Here is a 19636-nt window from a genome sequence, read left to right on the forward strand (position 1 = left end):
CGAGCAAGACAATATTATATACAGGACATACCAGATTCATGGATATTTACATGAGTAATTTCACAGCTAGAAGTTCTGCTCATATTTGATTTTGAATGGAAAGAGTCACAACTGTTGTCCTGGAAAGAAATAGGATACAGCTGAAACCCAATATTTTTATGGGGGAAAAAACAAACCTTCAATTACACGCTGCACAAATGTTTCTAGTTTTGTGCTACATTACCTATTCTTGTGTAAATGCAACATGATCATTGCACATCCAATAAAACTAGGTTATTACTTTGAACCCCTGAAGGTGTGTGCATCCCAAGCAATTAAGGTACAATACAAAGTCTAAAGGTGCATACACACACACAACGATTTTTTTGAACGATTATCGTTAACGACATCGTTTATCGCTCAATCGTTGAAAAAAATCGTTCACTTTCTAATTTAAAACGATGAACGATTATCGTTCATGCGCGTTCACGTTTGTAGTTCAATCAGACTGACCAACTCAACGATTATCATTAAGAGAATATGCAAAAATCGTTTGTAGTTCCAAAAAATCGTTCATTACACTTTAAAAAAATCTGACAGAAAATCGTTCATAAAATCGTTGGTAACAAAATCGTTGTGTGTGTATGCAGCTTAAGCATTGAGCCTACATGTAAAACTTTGGCCTACCTTATCCCAGTATTATATTTTAAAACCCAACCTAATCTTCATATTAAACACCAAGAACTGCCCTACTGATTTTATGCTTTTACACTGTATATTTTGCAAAGTATGTACAAATATGGCATGACATTAATGACCCATACATAATACTCCTTTCAGACCATTATCCCGGGTGTACATAAGACCCCTTTCAGACTGGTGACCCGACCTGGCTAATTGCCTAATAGATGAAGTCACCGCCATCGCGTGCCGAGCCGGAGATCATCTCCAAGCTCCGGCTTTTCCTATGCTGAGATCGGAATCCGGATTACATTGACCCGGGTTACCTGTTCACACTGCACCGCAAGCCAGGATGAACATGTAATCAACCCTGCTCGTTACCCGAGTTGAAATGCTCTACCCGGGTTATTTCAACCCCTTTCACACTGAGAAATAACTCGGGTTGCTGCGCATTCACGTGCAATAACCAGGGTTATTGCTGGTAGTGTGAAAGGAGTATAAGTAAGTGTAGGTAGAAAGAAATCACAATAAGGAGCTGTTAACTGCAAATATGGTTTAATTTAGGAGAATAATAGGAAATAAACAAAAAAAAGTATTGCACAAAAGCATGTACAACTAATTTAATAAGAGTACTGTTTTCACCTTTTTATCCCGATGTGTTTGAATCCCAGTTTTGCCTGTGATAGGTGAGGATATTCTCAAATGCTGCTCATTATATTCATCTACTACTGGTATCGCTAGAATATTTACACCACTTATAGTAGAGTGATCCAGATTTAAAGCGGCCTACAATAAATGTACCATAAATTACATAAAATTATATAAATTGCATACAAATAAATTACACCATATATAACTTGTTTAGTAAAACATTTAACTTGCAAAAAAATCAATAAGTAGGCACTACACAGATCAGCACTTATGGAATGCCCTACCTCACCTGACCAGACTCTTATGCAACTTTAAATCTTTCAAACGCTCTCTTAAACCTTCCCCAGTACACTTTAGTGTATCCTTCCACTGACACTAATCCCTCTGCATCTTCTATCAACTCCAGTCTCATGGCCATTCTGTCCCACTTGCTCCTATTGGGGCTGATTCTGAGTCACACGCAAAGTGGCTGCATTTGCGGGCAGCTGTAACAGCCAGATTTACTACAGTACGCTAATGCGAGATGCCAATCATCTAATGCGAAGGTCTGTACGTGTCTCCAAGCAGGAAGCTGTGACACCAATTCATTTTATGCCAAACACTGCAACCATCATTTTTAGTATATGCAATTGCATCAGCCCTATGCTAGCTACAAGAGATCCGAAGAAACAGGCTTAACTTTCCCATACACAAGTCTCAGAATCGAACAGAGCTTTTGATAAAAGCCCACAATACACCCACACGTCAGGGTAATTACATGGGATCATTTTGCCACTGCCCAGTTCCTGCCTTGACACACCCTATTTCACAGAAATACAGATCTGGCCAAGTTCCGTCTGCCCCAGAATAGGACAGACAAACGCTGTATGCAAAAAATAAGAGTTATGGTATGACATACCTTTGTTAACTCTCTTTCTTTGAGGTCCATGGGGTCCACAGCCATTACGTTGTGGTATGAATCCCGGTCACCAAACAGTTAACACAAACGAGCTCTCTGCTCCCAGGATGCACCGGGGTTCCTCCTCATATAACCCACTCCCTGCCTCAGGTAGCCAGTTCGCTACCAAGCTTAAGCAGGCGGAGACAAACAAAGGGTAAGAAAGAAAAGACCCATACTTACGAGTCCAGACTCTCAAGAGAAGAAATTACGGAAACCTCCCCCAGAACTACAGGTGCGTCTGAGTGGGTATCCTGTGGACCCCATGGACCTCGAATAATAAGAGTTAACAAAGGTATGTCATACCATAACTCTTATTTTCTTCTACGGGGTCCATGGGGTCCACAGCCATTACGTTGGGGATATCCCAAAGCACTAACCCTACGGGCGGGGACGCTCCTGACTCTTGGAGGAGAGAAGAATCCTACGCACGAAGGAGGCATTCTGAGAGGCAAAAGTGTCAAAGGAATAACATTTGACGAAGGTATGGATGGAAGACCATGTGGCTGCCTTGCATAATTGCTCAGCAGAAGCACCCCGGCGGGCCGCCCATGATGGACCTACCGCCCTAGTAGAATGTGCCGTCACTGAATCCGGCACCCTCATACCAGCCTGTGTATAAGCCAATGAAATTGCCATGCGAATCCACCTGGCCAGTGTCTGTTTATTGGCTGGTCTGCCACGCCTATGACAACCATAAAGCAAAAAAGTGAATCAGACTTCCACCATTTGCTCGTGCGTCTCACATAAATTCTCAACGCACGGACCACATCCAGGGAAGCCTCACCTGGTGAGAGACTAGAGCCCTGAAATGCTGGAACTACTATTTCTTCATTAATATGAAATTTAGACACTACTTTCGGAAGGTAACCCTCCCTCACGGCTCACGGAAGGAAAGCGCAGCTAAATCCGACACTCTACGTGCAGATGCCATAGCAAGAAGAAACACCGTCTTTGCTGTTAGCCACTTGATGTCTATTGAATTTAAAGGCTCGAACGGAGGAGCCTGTAAAACCTTTACAAATAGAGTCAAGTCCCACGGAACAACCGGGGAAACAAAGGGAGGCTGAATCCTCAACACCCCCTGAAAAAAGGTCTTTATATCTGGTCTCAGAGCAATTTTATGTTGGAACCAGACTGAAAGAGCAGACACCTGTACCCTCAAAGAGGCCAGGCGGAGCCCTTTTTCCAGACCGCTTTGAAGAAAATCAAGCACTCTGGATATCAGAAATTTCTGTGGGTCATACCCTTTCAGTTCACACCACTGAAAGAAAGTATGCCAAATTCTATAGTATATACGGGCTGAAGATGGTTTCCGTGCCTTCAGCATCGTCCGTATAACAGACTCGGAAAACCCCTTCTTCCTCAAGATGGAGGCCTCAAGAGCCATGCCGTCAACGATAGATGATGAAGATCCGGGTACCAGCAGGGACCCTGTAGCAACAGATCCGGTCTCAATGGCAGAGGCCATGGAGTGTCTATGGAGAGAGACCGTAGATCTGTGAACCAGTGCCATCTCGGCCATGCCGGAGCTATTAATATCATGGTGCTGCCCTCTTGTTTGATCTTTCTGACCACTCTGGGAAGAAAAGCAAATGGGGGGAACAGATATACCAGCTTGTAACGCCACTTTACTGTCAGTGCGTCTACAAACTCGGCTCTCGGATCTCTTGTCCAGGATCAGTACCTGGGAACCTTGTTGTTCCTTCTTGACGCCATCAGATCTATTTCTGGTAGACCCCACCTGTCCACAAGGTTCCGAAAAACCTGTGGATGTAGGGCCCACTCTCCTGCATTTATCTCCTGCCAACTAAGAAAGTCGGCCTCCCAATTTAGGATCCCCGGAATGAACACGGCAGATATCGTGGGAAGATGAGTCTGTCCAGACTCCAGACCAAGATTTTTGATACCTCTGCCAAGGCCGCCTGACTCCTTGTACCCCCTTGATGATTTAGGTAGGCAACCGTGGTGCGATTATCCGACTGCATCTGCACCGGCCTGCCCTTTAAGATTTCCTGAGCCTGCACTAAAGCTTTGAATATAGCTCTTAGTTCCAGGATATTTATCGGTAGCTGACTTTCCGCCACTGACCACTTTCCTTGGAAAGTGTGTGACCCCGTCATCGCCCCCCAACCTTGAAGACTGGCGTCGGTTTTGACCAATGTCCAATCCGACACCCAAAAGGGGCGACCCTGCCCGAGATGCTTTGTCTGCAACCACCAAGCCAGGGACAACCGCACCTCTGGAGAGAGACGCAGCAACTGAGACCTGATCGAGCGATGATCCTTGTCCCAGCAAGACAGAATTAATTGCTGAAGTGGTCTGGAGTGGAATTGAGCGTATTCCACCCTCCTGAAGGTGGCCACCATCGACCCCAGGACTTGCATAGCCACTAGAACGGATATCTGCCTGTTGCGAAGCAACCTGTGTATTCGTGATTGTCACGCAAGAATCTTCTCCTCCGGCAGATATATTTTCTGCACCACGCAGTCCAATCTTGCTCCCAAATGACACATCTGTTGTACCGGACAGGGTGGCGACTTTTGCCAGTTTATGATCCAGCCGTGACTGTACAGACATGATACTGTCAACCTCAAATGATCCTGTAACTGCTGCGGGGACTGCCCTAGCAACAGGAGGTCATCCAAGTAAGGCAAAATCCTGACGCCTTGGCGTCTGAGGCAAGCCATCACCTTGGTTAATACCCGAGGGGCTGTGGACAGGCCAAAAGGTAGTGCCTGGAACTGAAAATGTTCCCCTCCTACCGCAAAACGAAGACATTTTTGATGAGCCTGTGTGATTGGTATGTGGGGGTAGGCATCTCGTATATCTAAGGATACCATATAGTCCGCCTGCTCCATTGCCAACACAATTGATCGCAATGTTTCCATCCTGAACCCGGGGGCTCGAACAAATTTGTTGAGCTCTCTCAGATTCAGAATAGGCCGGTACGACCCGTTCGGTTTTTGAACCAAGAACAGATTGGAGTAAAACCCCTCTCGGAACTGATTCTCTGGCACCGGAATCACTACATCCGATGCTAGTAAAGCAAGAATTGCTTTCTGAAGGGCCAAAGCTCTTTCTGAGCCCTCCTGTGGGTTTACACAAAAAAACCTTTGAGGAGGAGTCCTCCAAAACCTCAGGGCATACCCTCAGGAGACAACTCCTCGAACCCAGGCATCCTCCGTCGTGAGGTGCCAGGGCTCCGAGAACCAAAGCAGTCGGCCCCCCACCCTGGGATCCCCCAGGGGGAGGCCCGTCCCATCAAGCCAATGGTTTATCCTGGACCCTAGATCCTGGACGTTTGTTCTGCCAGGGCTTCCTGGGCCCTGCCTTTTTTGGTGAAAATCTCGCTGAGGGCTGACTCTTGGCCTTGCCCTGCGGCCGAAACCCCCGAAAGGACGCCCTTCTCAGTTTAGACGAGGTTGCTGATGGCAAACCTGCCATCTTTGAGGCTGCCATGGAGGATACAATTTTATCCAATTCTGGACCAAAGAGAACACCCCCTGTGAATGGAAGGGATTCTAGGGCCTTTTTGGACCCGGCATCTGCCTTCCAATCCTTTAACCAGAGAATCCTACGTGCCACCACGGACTCCGCTGAAACCCTGGAGGAAAGGAATCCTGCATCCAAGGCGGCATCTCCCAAATAAGAGGCCCCTTCTCTAATAAAGGAGATCATATCCAGTTGCTCCTTAGAGGCATCTGGTAAAGACTCCGTTAAAGTTTTGGCCCACTCCTCAATAGCTCTTGCTACCCAGGCAGTGGCCATAGCTGGACGGGTGGCCGTTCCTGCCAGTGAGAAAATTGATTTGAGTCAAGTCTCCAGTCTCCTATCCTTCAGAGAAGCCGCTGGGATTAACAGAGTGGTACGTTTAATCAGCTGCGCCACATGTGCATCAACTGACGGTGGATTCTCCCACCTGGCACAGTCCTCTGCTGGAAAAGGATATAGAAGCGCCATTCCATTCCATCAGAACTTATGGAGGAAGACCCACGCTTCCTCCATAAGTTCTGACAAATGTTCAGACTTTGGGAATTCTGCCTTAACCACCTTCTGGCGCTTGAACAGGGGGGCCTTCCTAAGCGGAGGATCCCCTTCCTCGATTTTTAACACCGATTTTACAGCCCTTATTAGAAAGGGGACATCGGCTACTGGGAAATGATCATCACCCTCCTCGGAGCTAGACTCCTGTGAAGAGTCCTGTGCCTGTTCCTCCTCAGAGGAGGCACTGGAGTACTCATCCATGTGAGAAGGCAAATGGCGCCTAGATTTAGGCTGCTTTGGTTTGACAGCCTGAGGCTGAAAAACCCCCGTAACCTTACCAGCACCAGGGTCCATCCAAGGCGGCCACATCATGGGCATAGGATGCATCTGCTGAGGCAAACCCCAAACCGGTGGTACTGGGGCAGCCAGCCGCTCCGCCACCTGAGTCATAACCTGAGAAAATGATGCCCAAGGTGGCTCAGGGCCTGTAACAGGCAAACTTAATTGGTGTGGTGGCTGTCTAAAACAGTTCCCACAAAGCCCATTTTGTAGAAAGTTCTGCTGGGACAAGCCTGCCTTGCAGGCTATACAGGATATCAGCAACGGGGCTCCTGCCACCTGACCCTCAGACTCCTTAGACATGTCAACTATGCCAATGGTTCTGAGTGTATATGTGCTGCTTTCCACTCTCAACCCACACACCTGTAGCAAGGGAAGGGGAGAGACAGTGACAGTATACAGGAATTACAGTTCTTTTACAGAAGAAACAGTATCCATAGACAACAATCACATGTCATGCATAAACACTTCTATGAGTCATACGCATATAAGCTCTTACTACCAACAATTAGCCTAGGCTTAGGTAGGATAGAGCCCTGTAAAACCTGAACCAGCAGTAGGAAAGGTATACAGGGAGACTGCCCAGCGTCCTGCAGCAGCAGTGATCAGAGAGCAACTGACATACACGCTGGCTGCCTTATATGGAGGCTGGGAGGAGCAACCCACAATCACTGCGCCAGTGTACTGAACTAGCATATGGATCAGGGGAGGGGCCGCCGGGGAAGCGTACCGTGAACTTCCTAAAATCTGGTCTGATTTTTGCGTGCTCATTTAGATTTACTCTACTGGATAGGTTTTCACTATTCTATACGGGTTGGGTATGGGATGCCAGCGGGCAGAATTCCGACGCCGGCATCCCGAAAGGGTTACGATACATACACGATACATACTACACCTGTCGGTCGGTATGCTATCCCTCCTCCTCTCCCTACCCCTAACACTTCCTCCCCGATGCCTGAACCTAACCTCCTCCTCTAGTGCCTAACCCTAACCTCCCCCCTCCCCGTACCCTAAACCTCCTCCCTTAGTGCCTAACCCTCACCCTCCCCCTAGTGCCTAACCCTATCACTAACCCTCCCCCTAACCCCGCTACTTACCTTCCGGATTCCAGCGGTCAGGATGCCGGCGCCAATATTCTGACAGGTGTCAGCATTCCAGAACCGGCATTCTGAGCGCCGGAATCCCTGTGGTCGGGATTCCATTTTACAGCTATCCTTTTGTGCTGGTAGCACCGAAGAAGTGTTAATTGATAGGTGTCTAAGAATACTGGGATCAAACACACTCATAGATGTTATATATTTTAAGCTTGCAAGCAATCAACCTCTTTGTTTCTAAATATCCAATTTTGTTACTCTGTTTGTTACCAATTGAAAAGCATTGCTGACGCTATAGAATAAAATATTAACAAAAATAATCTACAGTCAACAGCTGACTGAATGTTCAGTCTCGTCCAGTCACATCCTGGCTGTCATTTCTTGTACTGTTGTGTGACCGATCTAAGGGCATGATTCAGCTTGGATTGCTATTGTGATCGCAACTGCAATTACGCATGCAGTTCAACTGCAATAGTATGCTAATCCATTGCAATCGCTAAAAAACTTGTCCGTTACAAACTCCTTCATTGTCAAATACTAAACAATGGTGTATTTAACAAGCAAAGATGCTAAGTAGACATACCACAAAACACTCAATAAAATAAATTATTCTCTGGTCTGAAAGAAATAGTTATTTTACCAGTGACAAATTGCTGGGAGGTGTAGATAATGAGTCCTGGTCAGTCTCACATGCATCATGTTCTTTCCCAGGCTTGTGTGTTGACCTGTCACTACACTGGGCCCACTGTTTGCTTGCATTCTTCATGGTTGCTGAAATGTTTACAAACTTCTTAGGAGTCACTTGTGGAGGAGAGGCCGACAACGAGGGCGAGAAATGAGTGACATTTTCATGTGTGGATGTTAAATCTGTATCGGAATGTTCAGCTGAAAGGTGAAAATTGTAATTAAGTTTGTAATTAATTTTCAACATTAACATATTGCACAAAAAATAACTAATTCTGGATCAAAATGATCCTGATTGTTCCTTTGAAAACAATTCAGAATTACATGCAGACAGACAATGCATAAGTTGCTGAGTGGCTGATGCCCCCTACCCTTGGGTTTTGCCCTCACCTGCTACTGGAATAAGGGTTGAGGGGTAAATTTACTGAGCAGCACTTTTTGAAGCTGCCACATCAGCAGTTTCTGACGATAAGACTTGGTTTTGGCAAAAATAGGTCACACTGTTTAATGAATTACAAAAGAACATGATGAGAGGACGACATCATTGCTCACACCACTTACACTGGGGAAGCCCATAATGTTCTCACCCACATAACCATGATAAGGGAGGAGGAAGTAGGACACCACTCTACTCCCCATCACCTGTGTCACGGTCAGGGTTTCTCGGCATGGTGGTCACCGGGTATTACCTGTGAGGTCATTGTGGCGAGGGGTCTCTGGCAGCGTTGCTGGTGTTTGGCGAGGGGCATTGGCTGCACGTGGTTCTGTGCGGGCACATTGTCACTGAGGCCTGGTGAGGTTTCCGTTCCGTTTGGCATGGGCGCCACCATCTTGCCTCAGGTCATGTGATTCAAGCTGTCCAATCCTGGTGGGTCATGTGCTCTTTCCAGCCAGTCACAGCGCAGCACCTGGTATTTAGGATGGTCCAGAGCCTTCATTCATTGCCAGTCAAAGTGTTTCTCAGCTGCGGCTGAGAGAGAGAGTACCTGTGCCTTACCTGTCTGCCTGGAAGCGCTACTAGCCTGTTACCTTGCCTGCTCCAAACCTGCTGGACTCACCCTGCACCCTCCATTTACCTTTTCTCCTGCCTGAGTACCTGAACCTGCTGTTTCCCTGCACCTTGCCTCACACTCTAACTCCCAGCTGGACTCTATTACCTCTGCCTGCACTTCGTTACAGCTCACCAAACCTGCATACTGGACATTTCCTGCCTGTCACTATCTGGACATTCTCCCATTTGCTTCACCACAGTTATCAAGTGCACTTTAGTGCTAAACCTGGACTTTTTCTTTTGCCATTCCCATGTCTGCTAAATCACTTATTAAAAACTCCACCTTTTTATTTAAATCTGCTTCTGTGTCTGCTCCTGTCACCACCCCGGGTCCACAACAAATCCAGACCTTCACAACCTGGCTCTAACAAACCCTTACTTTAAGCCTTCTTGGTTTTGATCATGTCCCCACTCCTCATGCAGAGGTATCTTCTCATGGCGCTGCAGACATAAGTGGAGTGTCCTCTTGCTCACCACAGGATCACCTATCATGGCTAGAATCGGTATGTATTAAGCCGGCGGTTCAAATCCTGACGCGAGAGGCCCGGCGGGGTGAAGATCCCGACAGGGGGTTTTGTTAAGTACTACTAACCCTGCCCCCCCAACCCTAACCCTCCATTAGGGGTGCCTAACCCTAACCTCCCCCCGGGTGTGCCTAACACTAACCCCCCCTTCCCCAAGCCTAATCCTAACCCTTCCAGGGGGGTGCATAACCCTAAGTCCCCCCGGGAGCCCTGACACTTAACCCTCCCCGCGGCTGTCCGCGCCCGTCGCGCCCGGCTTACCTTTGTTCGGTATGCCGGGCGTCGGGCTCCCGATATGACAGACATCGGGACTTCGATGCCTGTCATTAGTACCCTGCCTGTAGGGTCATTAGTTCCCTGACTGTAGGGAAGCCGGCAGTCGGCATTTCGACCATTGGCTTCCTGACTGCATCCCTCGTGTCTGGCCAATAACCAAAGTCCCTTCCCAAGAAATGTTTTGAAGTAATCAAACAAATCCATGAAAATATCCATACTAAGGGGCGTGTTTATTAACCACTTAACTGGCTAATATTGTTTTCCAAAAACCGCTCCATAATGGTTGGGTTTTTTTGTATTATCAAATGATAGCTCTTTAAACATAAATCAACAGGTTTTTTTTTAACAAAAATGCTAAATCAAGTTTAAATAGCTCTTATTTACATAATGTGATCATAAATAGAAAAATCGTCAATTTTGGGGACGTTTTTAATAAAAAAAGTTTTATAATTTCAAAAAACTAAATAATTTACTGTGTTAGTGGTTGGGGGAATGAGCAATATGGAGCAAGGGTGTACCGGATGGATGGGTGGGGCAGGATGTAGCTGCAGAAACAAATGGGGGGTGGGGGCTTAGCAGGATAGAGTGAGGGTTAGAATGGGGGCAGAGAAACACGATATATAATATATATACACATTTATATATATATATATCTATATATATACATATATATGTACATATACATACGGGATGCAGTTATGAGATCGGCGGCCGTGAAGCCCGACAAGGGAATTTACCATGTTACGCATATTCATTCATTGATGTCTGTCAAGCGAGCCTTCCATTTGCACATATAGATTTAATAAATGACTAGCCACAAATCTATTTTGAGTAAGCTGCTACAAATATTGAGAGTTATGGTAAGAACTTACCTTGGTTAACTCTCTTTCTTCGTAGTCCATAGGGTCCACAGGGAGACCTTGGGGGTGTAGGTTGGATCTGGATTCCGGGCACCACGCAGTTAAAGCTTTGCTCCCAGGATGCACTGGTCCATCCTCCCTATATCCTGCCCCCGAACCTAGAAGCAACTCTGTTGGTAAGTTGCCAAAGGCCAGAGGAGGAAAAAGAGAGAAGGAATACTGGAACACTGGAGAATCACACTCACAGAGAAGACGGGAAACCAGTGACCAGCAACATAGCCCATATGCGTCAGGGCTATGTTGCTGGACTTAAAAGAAAGAGAGTTAACCAAGGTAAGTTCTTACCATAACTCTCATTTTCTTCTTCAGGGTCCATAGGCTACACAGGGAGACCTTGGGGATGTCCCAAAAGCAGTCCTTTTAAGGGTGGGGACGCTCCTGCGCTGAGAGGAGAATCTGGCGCCCAAAGGAAGAATCCTGAGAGGCGAAGGTATCAAATGCATAGAACCTTAGAAAGGTCTGAATGGAAGACCACATGGCCACCTTACAAAGCTGAACAGCCGAGGCACCACGACGAGCTCACAGACCGACTAGAATGAGCAGTAACAGAAGCCAGAGCAGGCAAGTCTTCCTGTGTGTAAGCCTCTGAGACAGTCATACAAAGCCATCTGGCCAATGTTTGTTTATTGGGGTAGGGGGGGGTAAGGTGCGCTCTTCCTGCTAGTAATGGTGATGACTTGTGTGTGTTTGTGAGTGGTGTTAATTAGAATGTTTCTTCTGGTGGTGGTGATGTTTTGGGAGTGACGAGGGTGTGATTGGGTATGGAGTGTAGTTTGGAGTAATGTGAAAAGGGGAATGGAATAGGATCAAAATGAGGCCAGCGAGACACAGTAATTTGATACTGATTAAAAAAAAAAGCCAGGGAGGAGGGGGGATGTGGAAAGTGTGACCGGGATGGAGCTGGTCACTGGCGATGTTGGCTGGGCGGACTTGCGGCCGGATGTGCGGGATGCTCTTATCACTGATGGTCCCTCGTGGAAATGGGGATCGATGGTGGAGACACCCCTGGCCAGGAGTGAGTTGCTGAGCACGCCTGGGAGCAGGGGGGGAGAGGGGCTGGTCCGGGGTGGAGCCGGTCACTGGAGGTGTGAGCGGTGCGGACCAGCAGGCGGGTGGGCTGAGAGCTTTCTGCACTGGTGGTCCCTGGTGGGGATGGGGATCTTTAGTGGAGGTCAGCCTGGATCGGTGTCGGGTTTGATGTGAGGGTCTCCAACGCGTTTCGGCACAGGTACCTTCTTCAAGGAGGTGTTTTTTTTTTTTTTTTAATCAGTATCCCGGGCAGACCACCCCCAGGGGTGGTCCCAGCACACACGCTGCAACCCAGCCTCCCAGCAGCTCACCCATCCACACCTCTGGCTCCACACCACCAGCGGCACGACCATGAGCCAATTTCAGCTGCATACTACGGTCGCTGACCTCCGCAGACCAATCAGAACAGCCGTGCACTTGCAGCACACCAGCAACACGCTGATCCAGCTCACCAACAAACCTGCAGCTTCCAACCTATCTGCAACGGCCGCAATGTCGACCTACATCACCATAACAAAAAACCTACCGGTAGGTAAGTCCTGCCAAGACTCACACCAACACGCGGGACGCCGCACAGGTGTTCCAACCCACTCTGCAAATCCCCCCACCCCCCGAGACTTCCTAGACTGTCGACCATAGGTCCAGCAGGGGTGACGTGCAAGGTCACTGAACCGCACGGGAAGGATCCCCCTAAAAGGGTCCACCTACCTCCCCAGTCTCATCACCACTCATCACTGAACCCCACCCACCTGCCCGGGTAACAGAGCAGCATTGTGACTACTCAATAAAAGATTTTGCCCAAAATTACTGTGTCTCGCTGGCCTCATTTTGATCCTATTCCATTCCCCTTTTCACATTACTCCAAACTACACTCCATACCCAATCACACCCTCCTCACTCCCAAAACATCACCACCACCAGAAGAAACATTCTTATTAACACCACTCACAAACACACACAAGTCATCACCATTACTAGCAGGAAGAGCGCACCTTACCCCCCCTACCCCCATACGTTTTCAGTGCGGGAAAGGTACTCCCACACAAAGGTGCAGCTCCCCGAAACCACAACACACCACCCCCTGGTCAACGAGAGCGCAGTTCTACCGCCCATCTTCAATGTTTGTTTATTGGCTGGCCATCCATAGAGCACAAATAAGGAGTCTGATTTCCGAAGGGAACTGGTCCGGTCCACATAAATTCAGATAGCACAGACCACATCTAATGAGTCTCGTATAATAAGAATAACTAGAAGACACTGTAGCTATTCAATGTCCTTATGCAAATCCCAAGAATGTAATTCTCATGCCACACTGTTCCTTCAAAATATTGTCCACACGGTCTACCTTATATACTCCTCCACGGATCCATTCCAAAATTCAGCACCTTCAGTAACAAGGATGGGGACAGTATCACTTTCTTATAGACACTATATGTGCAGAGAGGTGATAAGAATAAACTTAGCCATGATGTCCTTCTCTGCTGGTCTCTTCTGTCCAGATCAGCTGGTGAGTGAATGGGGGTGTGTGGACCTCTGTGTATGCATACGTTGTACTGAATCTGCCAAATGAAGTATTATTGGCTCAATAAACTCAATTTAATAATATAGAAATAAATAAAAATACTTAAGTTCAAAGTCAAAAAATAAAAACCACAATATGATATATTGAATGTCCAATGTACCCAACGCGTTTCATCCCGTTTGCTGGACTTTTTCAAGGGTGTTACCTGACTGTAGTTCATATGCCCTTTAAATACCTTGTTCCAACACCGTTTGTTGTTACTTCCGGGTTCCGTCTTTCGCGCCTGCGCATTGGAGTCAGTTCCCTATCTGGAGATATTGCGCTTGCGTGGGCTTGTATTCCACGTGTAGTCTTGATGCTGCAAAGTGTCCTCTATCTTTTGCTGCATATCCGGACCTCTGCGCATGCGTCAAGACTCTTCTGGGGACAATGCAATTCCTTATGAATCATGTCTGTTAGTTCCGCTTTCCCTTACTTTAATCCTGCATATTATGTAGTTTTTGTCTCTTGTAAGTGGAGGAGGCATTTCAGAAAGGTAAAAAAATGGATAGAAAACAGCTACTACAGTACAAGCATAAACAATTAGAAGAACCCAATAAACAAAATAACGTATACTTTATAACTGAATACACTGAGGCAGCCAAAAAAATCAGTAGTTCAATACGTAAGCATTGGCATATTTTAAAATTGGACCAACAACTACAAGAAATGTTACCAGAGAAACCAGATGTAGTATTTAGAAAGGCTCCAGATATAAAGAAAAAATTAGTGACAAATCATTTTAGAGACAACACAACATTAACACAAAGAAGTATTCTAACAAATGAAAGTAGAAAAGGCTTCTTTTGGTGTGGGAGATGCAGTAATTGTAGGAATACAGGAAAAAACACCACGAAACCAGCCATGAAGTTTCAGTCCAATCAAACAGGACAAATGTTTCATATAAAACAAGAATTGACGTGTGACTCCAAAAATGTGATCTAGAATGTGGGTGTCACTTACAATATGTGGGAAGAACAGTACGACCACTGAAAATAAGAGTAGGAGAACACATTAGAAATATAAAAAGAGGATTTGAGCAACATAGTGTGTCCAATCATTACAAAGAGGTACACAACAATGACCCTAGATGTTTGAAATTTCTGGCAATAGAACAACTAGTACCGAATTGGAGAGGAGGCAATTTTGATGCATGGGTAGATAAAAACGAGAGTAAATGGATCTTTAATTTTAAAACTTTGCAACCTAGGGGGCTGAACATAGATCCATAAGACATGATGGTATATGAATATTCTTCAATTATGGGTTATATAATGAAGACAGGATATGATGATTTATGTAATATACCAGATTTCCAATCAAGTTAGTATTCATGACAATATAATTAATCCTAATGTATTAACAAGATATGCGATTTAATATCTGAATGTAGTGGCAAGTTAAAGAGGTGATTGTTATTATTAATGAAACAATGAGCCAAGAATTGTAAGCAAATAGCGATAACCATTAGCACAATGATCAAATGACCACAACAAAATGGCTTACAAAAGACAAAAACTACATAATATGCAGGATTAAAGCAAGGGAAAGCGGAACTAACAGACATGATTCATAAGGAATTGCATTGTCCCCAGAAGAGTCTTGACGCATGCGCAGAGGTCCGGATATGCAGCAAAAGATAGAGGACGCTTTGCAGCATCAAGACTACACGTGGAATACAAGCCCACGCAAGCACAATATCTCCAGATAGGGAACTGACTCCAATGCGCAGGCATGAAAGACAGAACCCGGAAGTAACAACAAACAGTGTTCAGAGACTAATGGAACAAGGTATTTAAAGGGCATATGAACTACAGTCAGGTAACACCCTTGAAAAAGTCCAGCAAACGGGATGAAACGCGTTGGGTACATTGGACATTCACTATATCATATTGTGGTTTTTGTTTTTTGACTTTGAACTTATGTATTTTTATTTATTTCTATATTATTAAATTGATTTTATTGAGCCAATAATACTTCATTTGGCATATTCAGTACAACGCATGCATATACAGAGGTCCACACACCCCCATTCACTCACCAGCTGATCTGGACAGAAGAGACCAGCAGAGAAGGACATCATGGCTAAGTTTATTCTTATCACCTCTCTGCACATATAGTGTCTATAAGAAAGTGATACTGTCCCCATCCTTGTTACTGAAGGTGCTGAATTTTGGAGTGGATCCGTGGAGGAGTATATAAGGTAGACCGTGTGGACAATATTTTGAAGGAACACTGTGGCATGAGAATTACATTCTTGGGATTTGCATAAGGATATTGAATAGCTACAGTGTCTTCTGGTTATTCTTATTATACAAGACTTTTTTTGAATTGGATTGCTGCGGGACTCATTATAGGAATAGAGTCAATGGATTTATTTGGTGCAAGAGACTGAGTTGCATTACAGAATTCTACAGGACTAACCATCTAAATATTTACTTTCTGATTATATACCCATAGATATTTATTTACTTATCTATATGCTATATACAATATTAATATAGAGTCCACCTGAGCGCCGCATGTGTGTATATATATGTATTGATCAATTATAAGGTTTTGGGATACCTTTAGTTCATGCAAGCAGCTTTCTGTTGATTCAAACACATCTGCCTCTGGTTAGGACTGAGCGCTGATATTGTATTTGTCAGGTGACTGAAAGGCCGGTACAATAATTTCCTGATTAATATGGAAATTAGAGACCACTTTAGGAAGAAATTCAGGGCGAGTGCGAAGCACAGCCCTGTCCAGGTGAAATATCAGAAAGGGAGGACAACAGGAGAGCGAGTCCAATTTTGACACCCTCCTGGCAGAAGCAATCGCCAGGAGAAAGAGAGTTTTAGCTGTTAACCACTTGAGATCCACCAAATCTAGTGGTTCAAAAGGAGCCACAGGAGGGACAAAGGGAGGTTGAATCCGGAGAACACCCTGTAGAAAGGTGTGGATATCCGGGAGCGGAGCAATCCTTTGTTGGAACCACACTGACAGTGCGGAGACATGTACTTTCAACGAGGCCAAGTGAAGGCCGAGGTCCAATCCTGCTTGAAGGAATGCCAGAATCCTGGAAATACGAAACACCTGAGGGTCATAATCCCGAGAGCGACACCACCGGAAATATGTATGCCACTCCCTGTGGTATATCCTGGCCGAAGCAGGTTTACGTGCTTGGAGCATCGTGCTGATGACTGAGCTAGAGAATCCCTTGTACCTTAGGATGGATGTCTCAAGAGCCATGCCATCAAAGACAGATGATCCAGGTCCGGGTAAAGGCAAGGACCCTGAGACAACAGGTCCCTAGTTGAGGCAGCAGGAACAGCGTGTTGATGGAGAGACTTTGAAGATCTAAGTACCAATGACATCTAGGCCAAGCTGCAGCCACCAGCAGGACAGTGCCCCTGTCTTACTTGAACTTCCGAAGAACCCGAGGAAGCAGGGATATCGGAGGAAAGAGGTACACAAACTGGAAGGTCAACCTTAACTCCACGAAGCTTGCTTCAGCATCCCTTGTTCTGGACCCATACACTGGTAACTTGTGATTGTGTCGGGAGGTCATGAGGTCCACCTCCGGGAGGCCCCATTTGTCCACTAGGAGTTGAACATCTCTTGGTGAAGAGACCATTCCCCTGGATGCACGTCGTGACAGCTGAGGAAGTCCACTTCCCAACTGAGAACTCCTGAAATGAACACTACCGAAATTGCCGGGAGGTGGCACCCCGCGCACGTCAGAATGTGTGACACTTCTGTCACGGCTGCCCGACTTCGAGTGCCTCCTTGATGGTTGATGTAAGCCACTGTGGTGGCATTGTCGGACTGAACCTGCATGGGCTTTCCTTGAAAAACGTTACTTGCCATCCTGAGGGCCCTGTACACTGCCCAAAGTTCCAATATGTTGATGGGCAGGGCTGCTTTGACTGCTATCAACAGCCCTGAAATGAGTGTGGACCGTTCTCAGCCCCGGAGACTGGCATCCGTCGTGAGGAGTACCCAGTCCGGAATCCAAAAAAGGCGACCGTTGGTAAGATGATGTGTCAGTAACCAATAAGACAGAGACAGGCACACCCCTGGAGAGAGCACCAATGTCTGAGCCTTGATCCGGTGGGCTAAGCCGTTCCATCTGGAGAGGATCAGCCCCTGCAGGAGCCTTGAATGAAACTGAGCATATGCTACCATGTCAAATGTGGACACCATGGACCCTAGAACCTGCATCGCCGAGTATACTGACACCCGGCTACTGCAAAGGAATCTGCACCCTCGCAGTTGCAGCGAGGAGATCTTTTCTGGAGTTAGGAAGATTCTCTGCTGGTGAGAAGACCCTTGGAAGGAGATCAGAGAGGGTGCAGCATTCCCTCACCAACTACAAGTCCCTGGGGGTCTAGTGGAGCGCAGGTTATTGTGTGCCTGCTTCCACAGCCAGCACCTCCGGTCTGCCCCTTGAGACCAGAGGTAGGACTGCTAATACCTGTCGCCGTACGTCCGTCCGCAGTCCGGGATGTCCCACTGGGCCCAGCTAGCACAGACTCCAGGGTCCCGCCAAGATCCCCAGATCGGTACTGGCGTTGCGGCGCCGGCGGGGTGACGGAGCGGCAGCACAGACATCCTATGGACAGCCTGCTGCTGCGCTTTGAAGATAGAAACAAAACTACCAAATCATAAAATAAAATCAGCTTTGGGGCTGCTAAACAGCCCCCCTACGTTAACAGTGACCCGACTCTGGCCGGGCACCAACTATAACTGAGGGGTATAGGGAGGATGGACCAGTGCATCCTGGGAGCAAAGCTTTAACTGCATGGTGCCCGGGATCCAGATTCAACCTACACCCACAAGGTCTCCCTGTGGAGCCTATGGACTCTGAAAAACAAATACCAAGTTATAGATTTCAATATTTTACGTTGACATTTATTGACTTATATGGCTAGAATTGTATAAGGATGACAAGAACATCATCTTAAACACGTGTTTTAGCAAGAACCAAAAGATAGACTTAAATGTATTAGTAATATTAGAATTAGTGGTATCTGGAAGAGATTTTAAGAGGAATTCACATTCTACTCTTTTTTTCACATAAACAAGAGCATCTGTCATGGAGTCAAGGAGTTCAGGCTTTAACTTGCCTATTGAAGGAGCAAAATTGTATTATCCATTTACCCAACAGCACCTTCTTTGCAACTCTGACAATAATTATATGAAAGGGTTGATATGTTTAATATTAGAGGCTGAAAGCCACACATCAAAATGAGCAAAGAGCAATGGTTCAGGATTTAAGGGGAGCATAGTCTGAAAAGTGTGATTAATTAAAATAAAAACAATAAAAACACAATACTATATTCCAAAAACATTTTTTTGGACATGATGGGGTAAATTTACTACGAATCGAGTCTGGGAGAGTTTGCTTTTTTTTCAACTCTATTAGCTTCACCTAAACTCGGGTGATTTGAAGCTCCTGAGACTCTCAAATTTACAAAGAAGGGAGTTTGAGAGTGAGATGGCCGATGGTGAAGCAGAACCAGATTTCTCTGCCGAGTAGCAGGGTTTGCAGGAGATTTCTCCTCCGAGTAGCTGGTTTTGCAGGAGATGACTCACTCGAGATTGCAGTGTCTTCTCTCTGCAAAACTCTTCCGAGCAAGCAGCCTGCACATATCAGTGAGATATATGTAAGCTGCTTGTGTTGTACCTGTAAAAAAGCCGTGCAGTCCCGTCAGCTGGCATTCGGGAGGTATCAGTATGTGTGGCAACGCACATACTGATACATGGTGCGTGGTGCGGTAGGAGACCAGCGCCAGGATACAGGTGAGTATGAAATCTTTTTTGCAGGGCCACTCAACACGGATTCTACTGGACAAGGCGACAGAAACATCTGGTATAGATAAGTATGTGTGTGTGTAATAAAGTTATACTTTGCACGGTGTGTGTGTTTTGTGTTTAT

General features: G+C 46.1%; 1 protein-coding gene across 1 annotated transcript in view; it reads right to left on the minus strand.

The window, feature by feature from the left end:
• SYCP2 (synaptonemal complex protein 2) overlaps positions 1-19636 on the minus strand; it is a 457471-nt gene that overhangs the window by 69080 nt on the left and 368755 nt on the right. Inside the window, exons 34-36 of the mRNA XM_088482789.1 lie at positions 8309-8553; positions 1303-1446; positions 32-119 (exon numbers count right to left, since the gene is read on the minus strand). Of these exons, the coding sequence (XP_088338915.1) occupies positions 32-119; positions 1303-1446; positions 8309-8553 (477 nt within the window). The remainder of the gene's footprint in view (positions 1-31; positions 120-1302; positions 1447-8308; positions 8554-19636) is intronic.

The sequence above is a fragment of the Taudactylus pleione genome, unplaced genomic scaffold, assembly GCF_031769625.1.
Source record: "Taudactylus pleione unplaced genomic scaffold, aTauple2 ptg000018l, whole genome shotgun sequence".
Classification (NCBI taxonomy): Eukaryota; Metazoa; Chordata; class Amphibia; order Anura; family Myobatrachidae; genus Taudactylus; species Taudactylus pleione.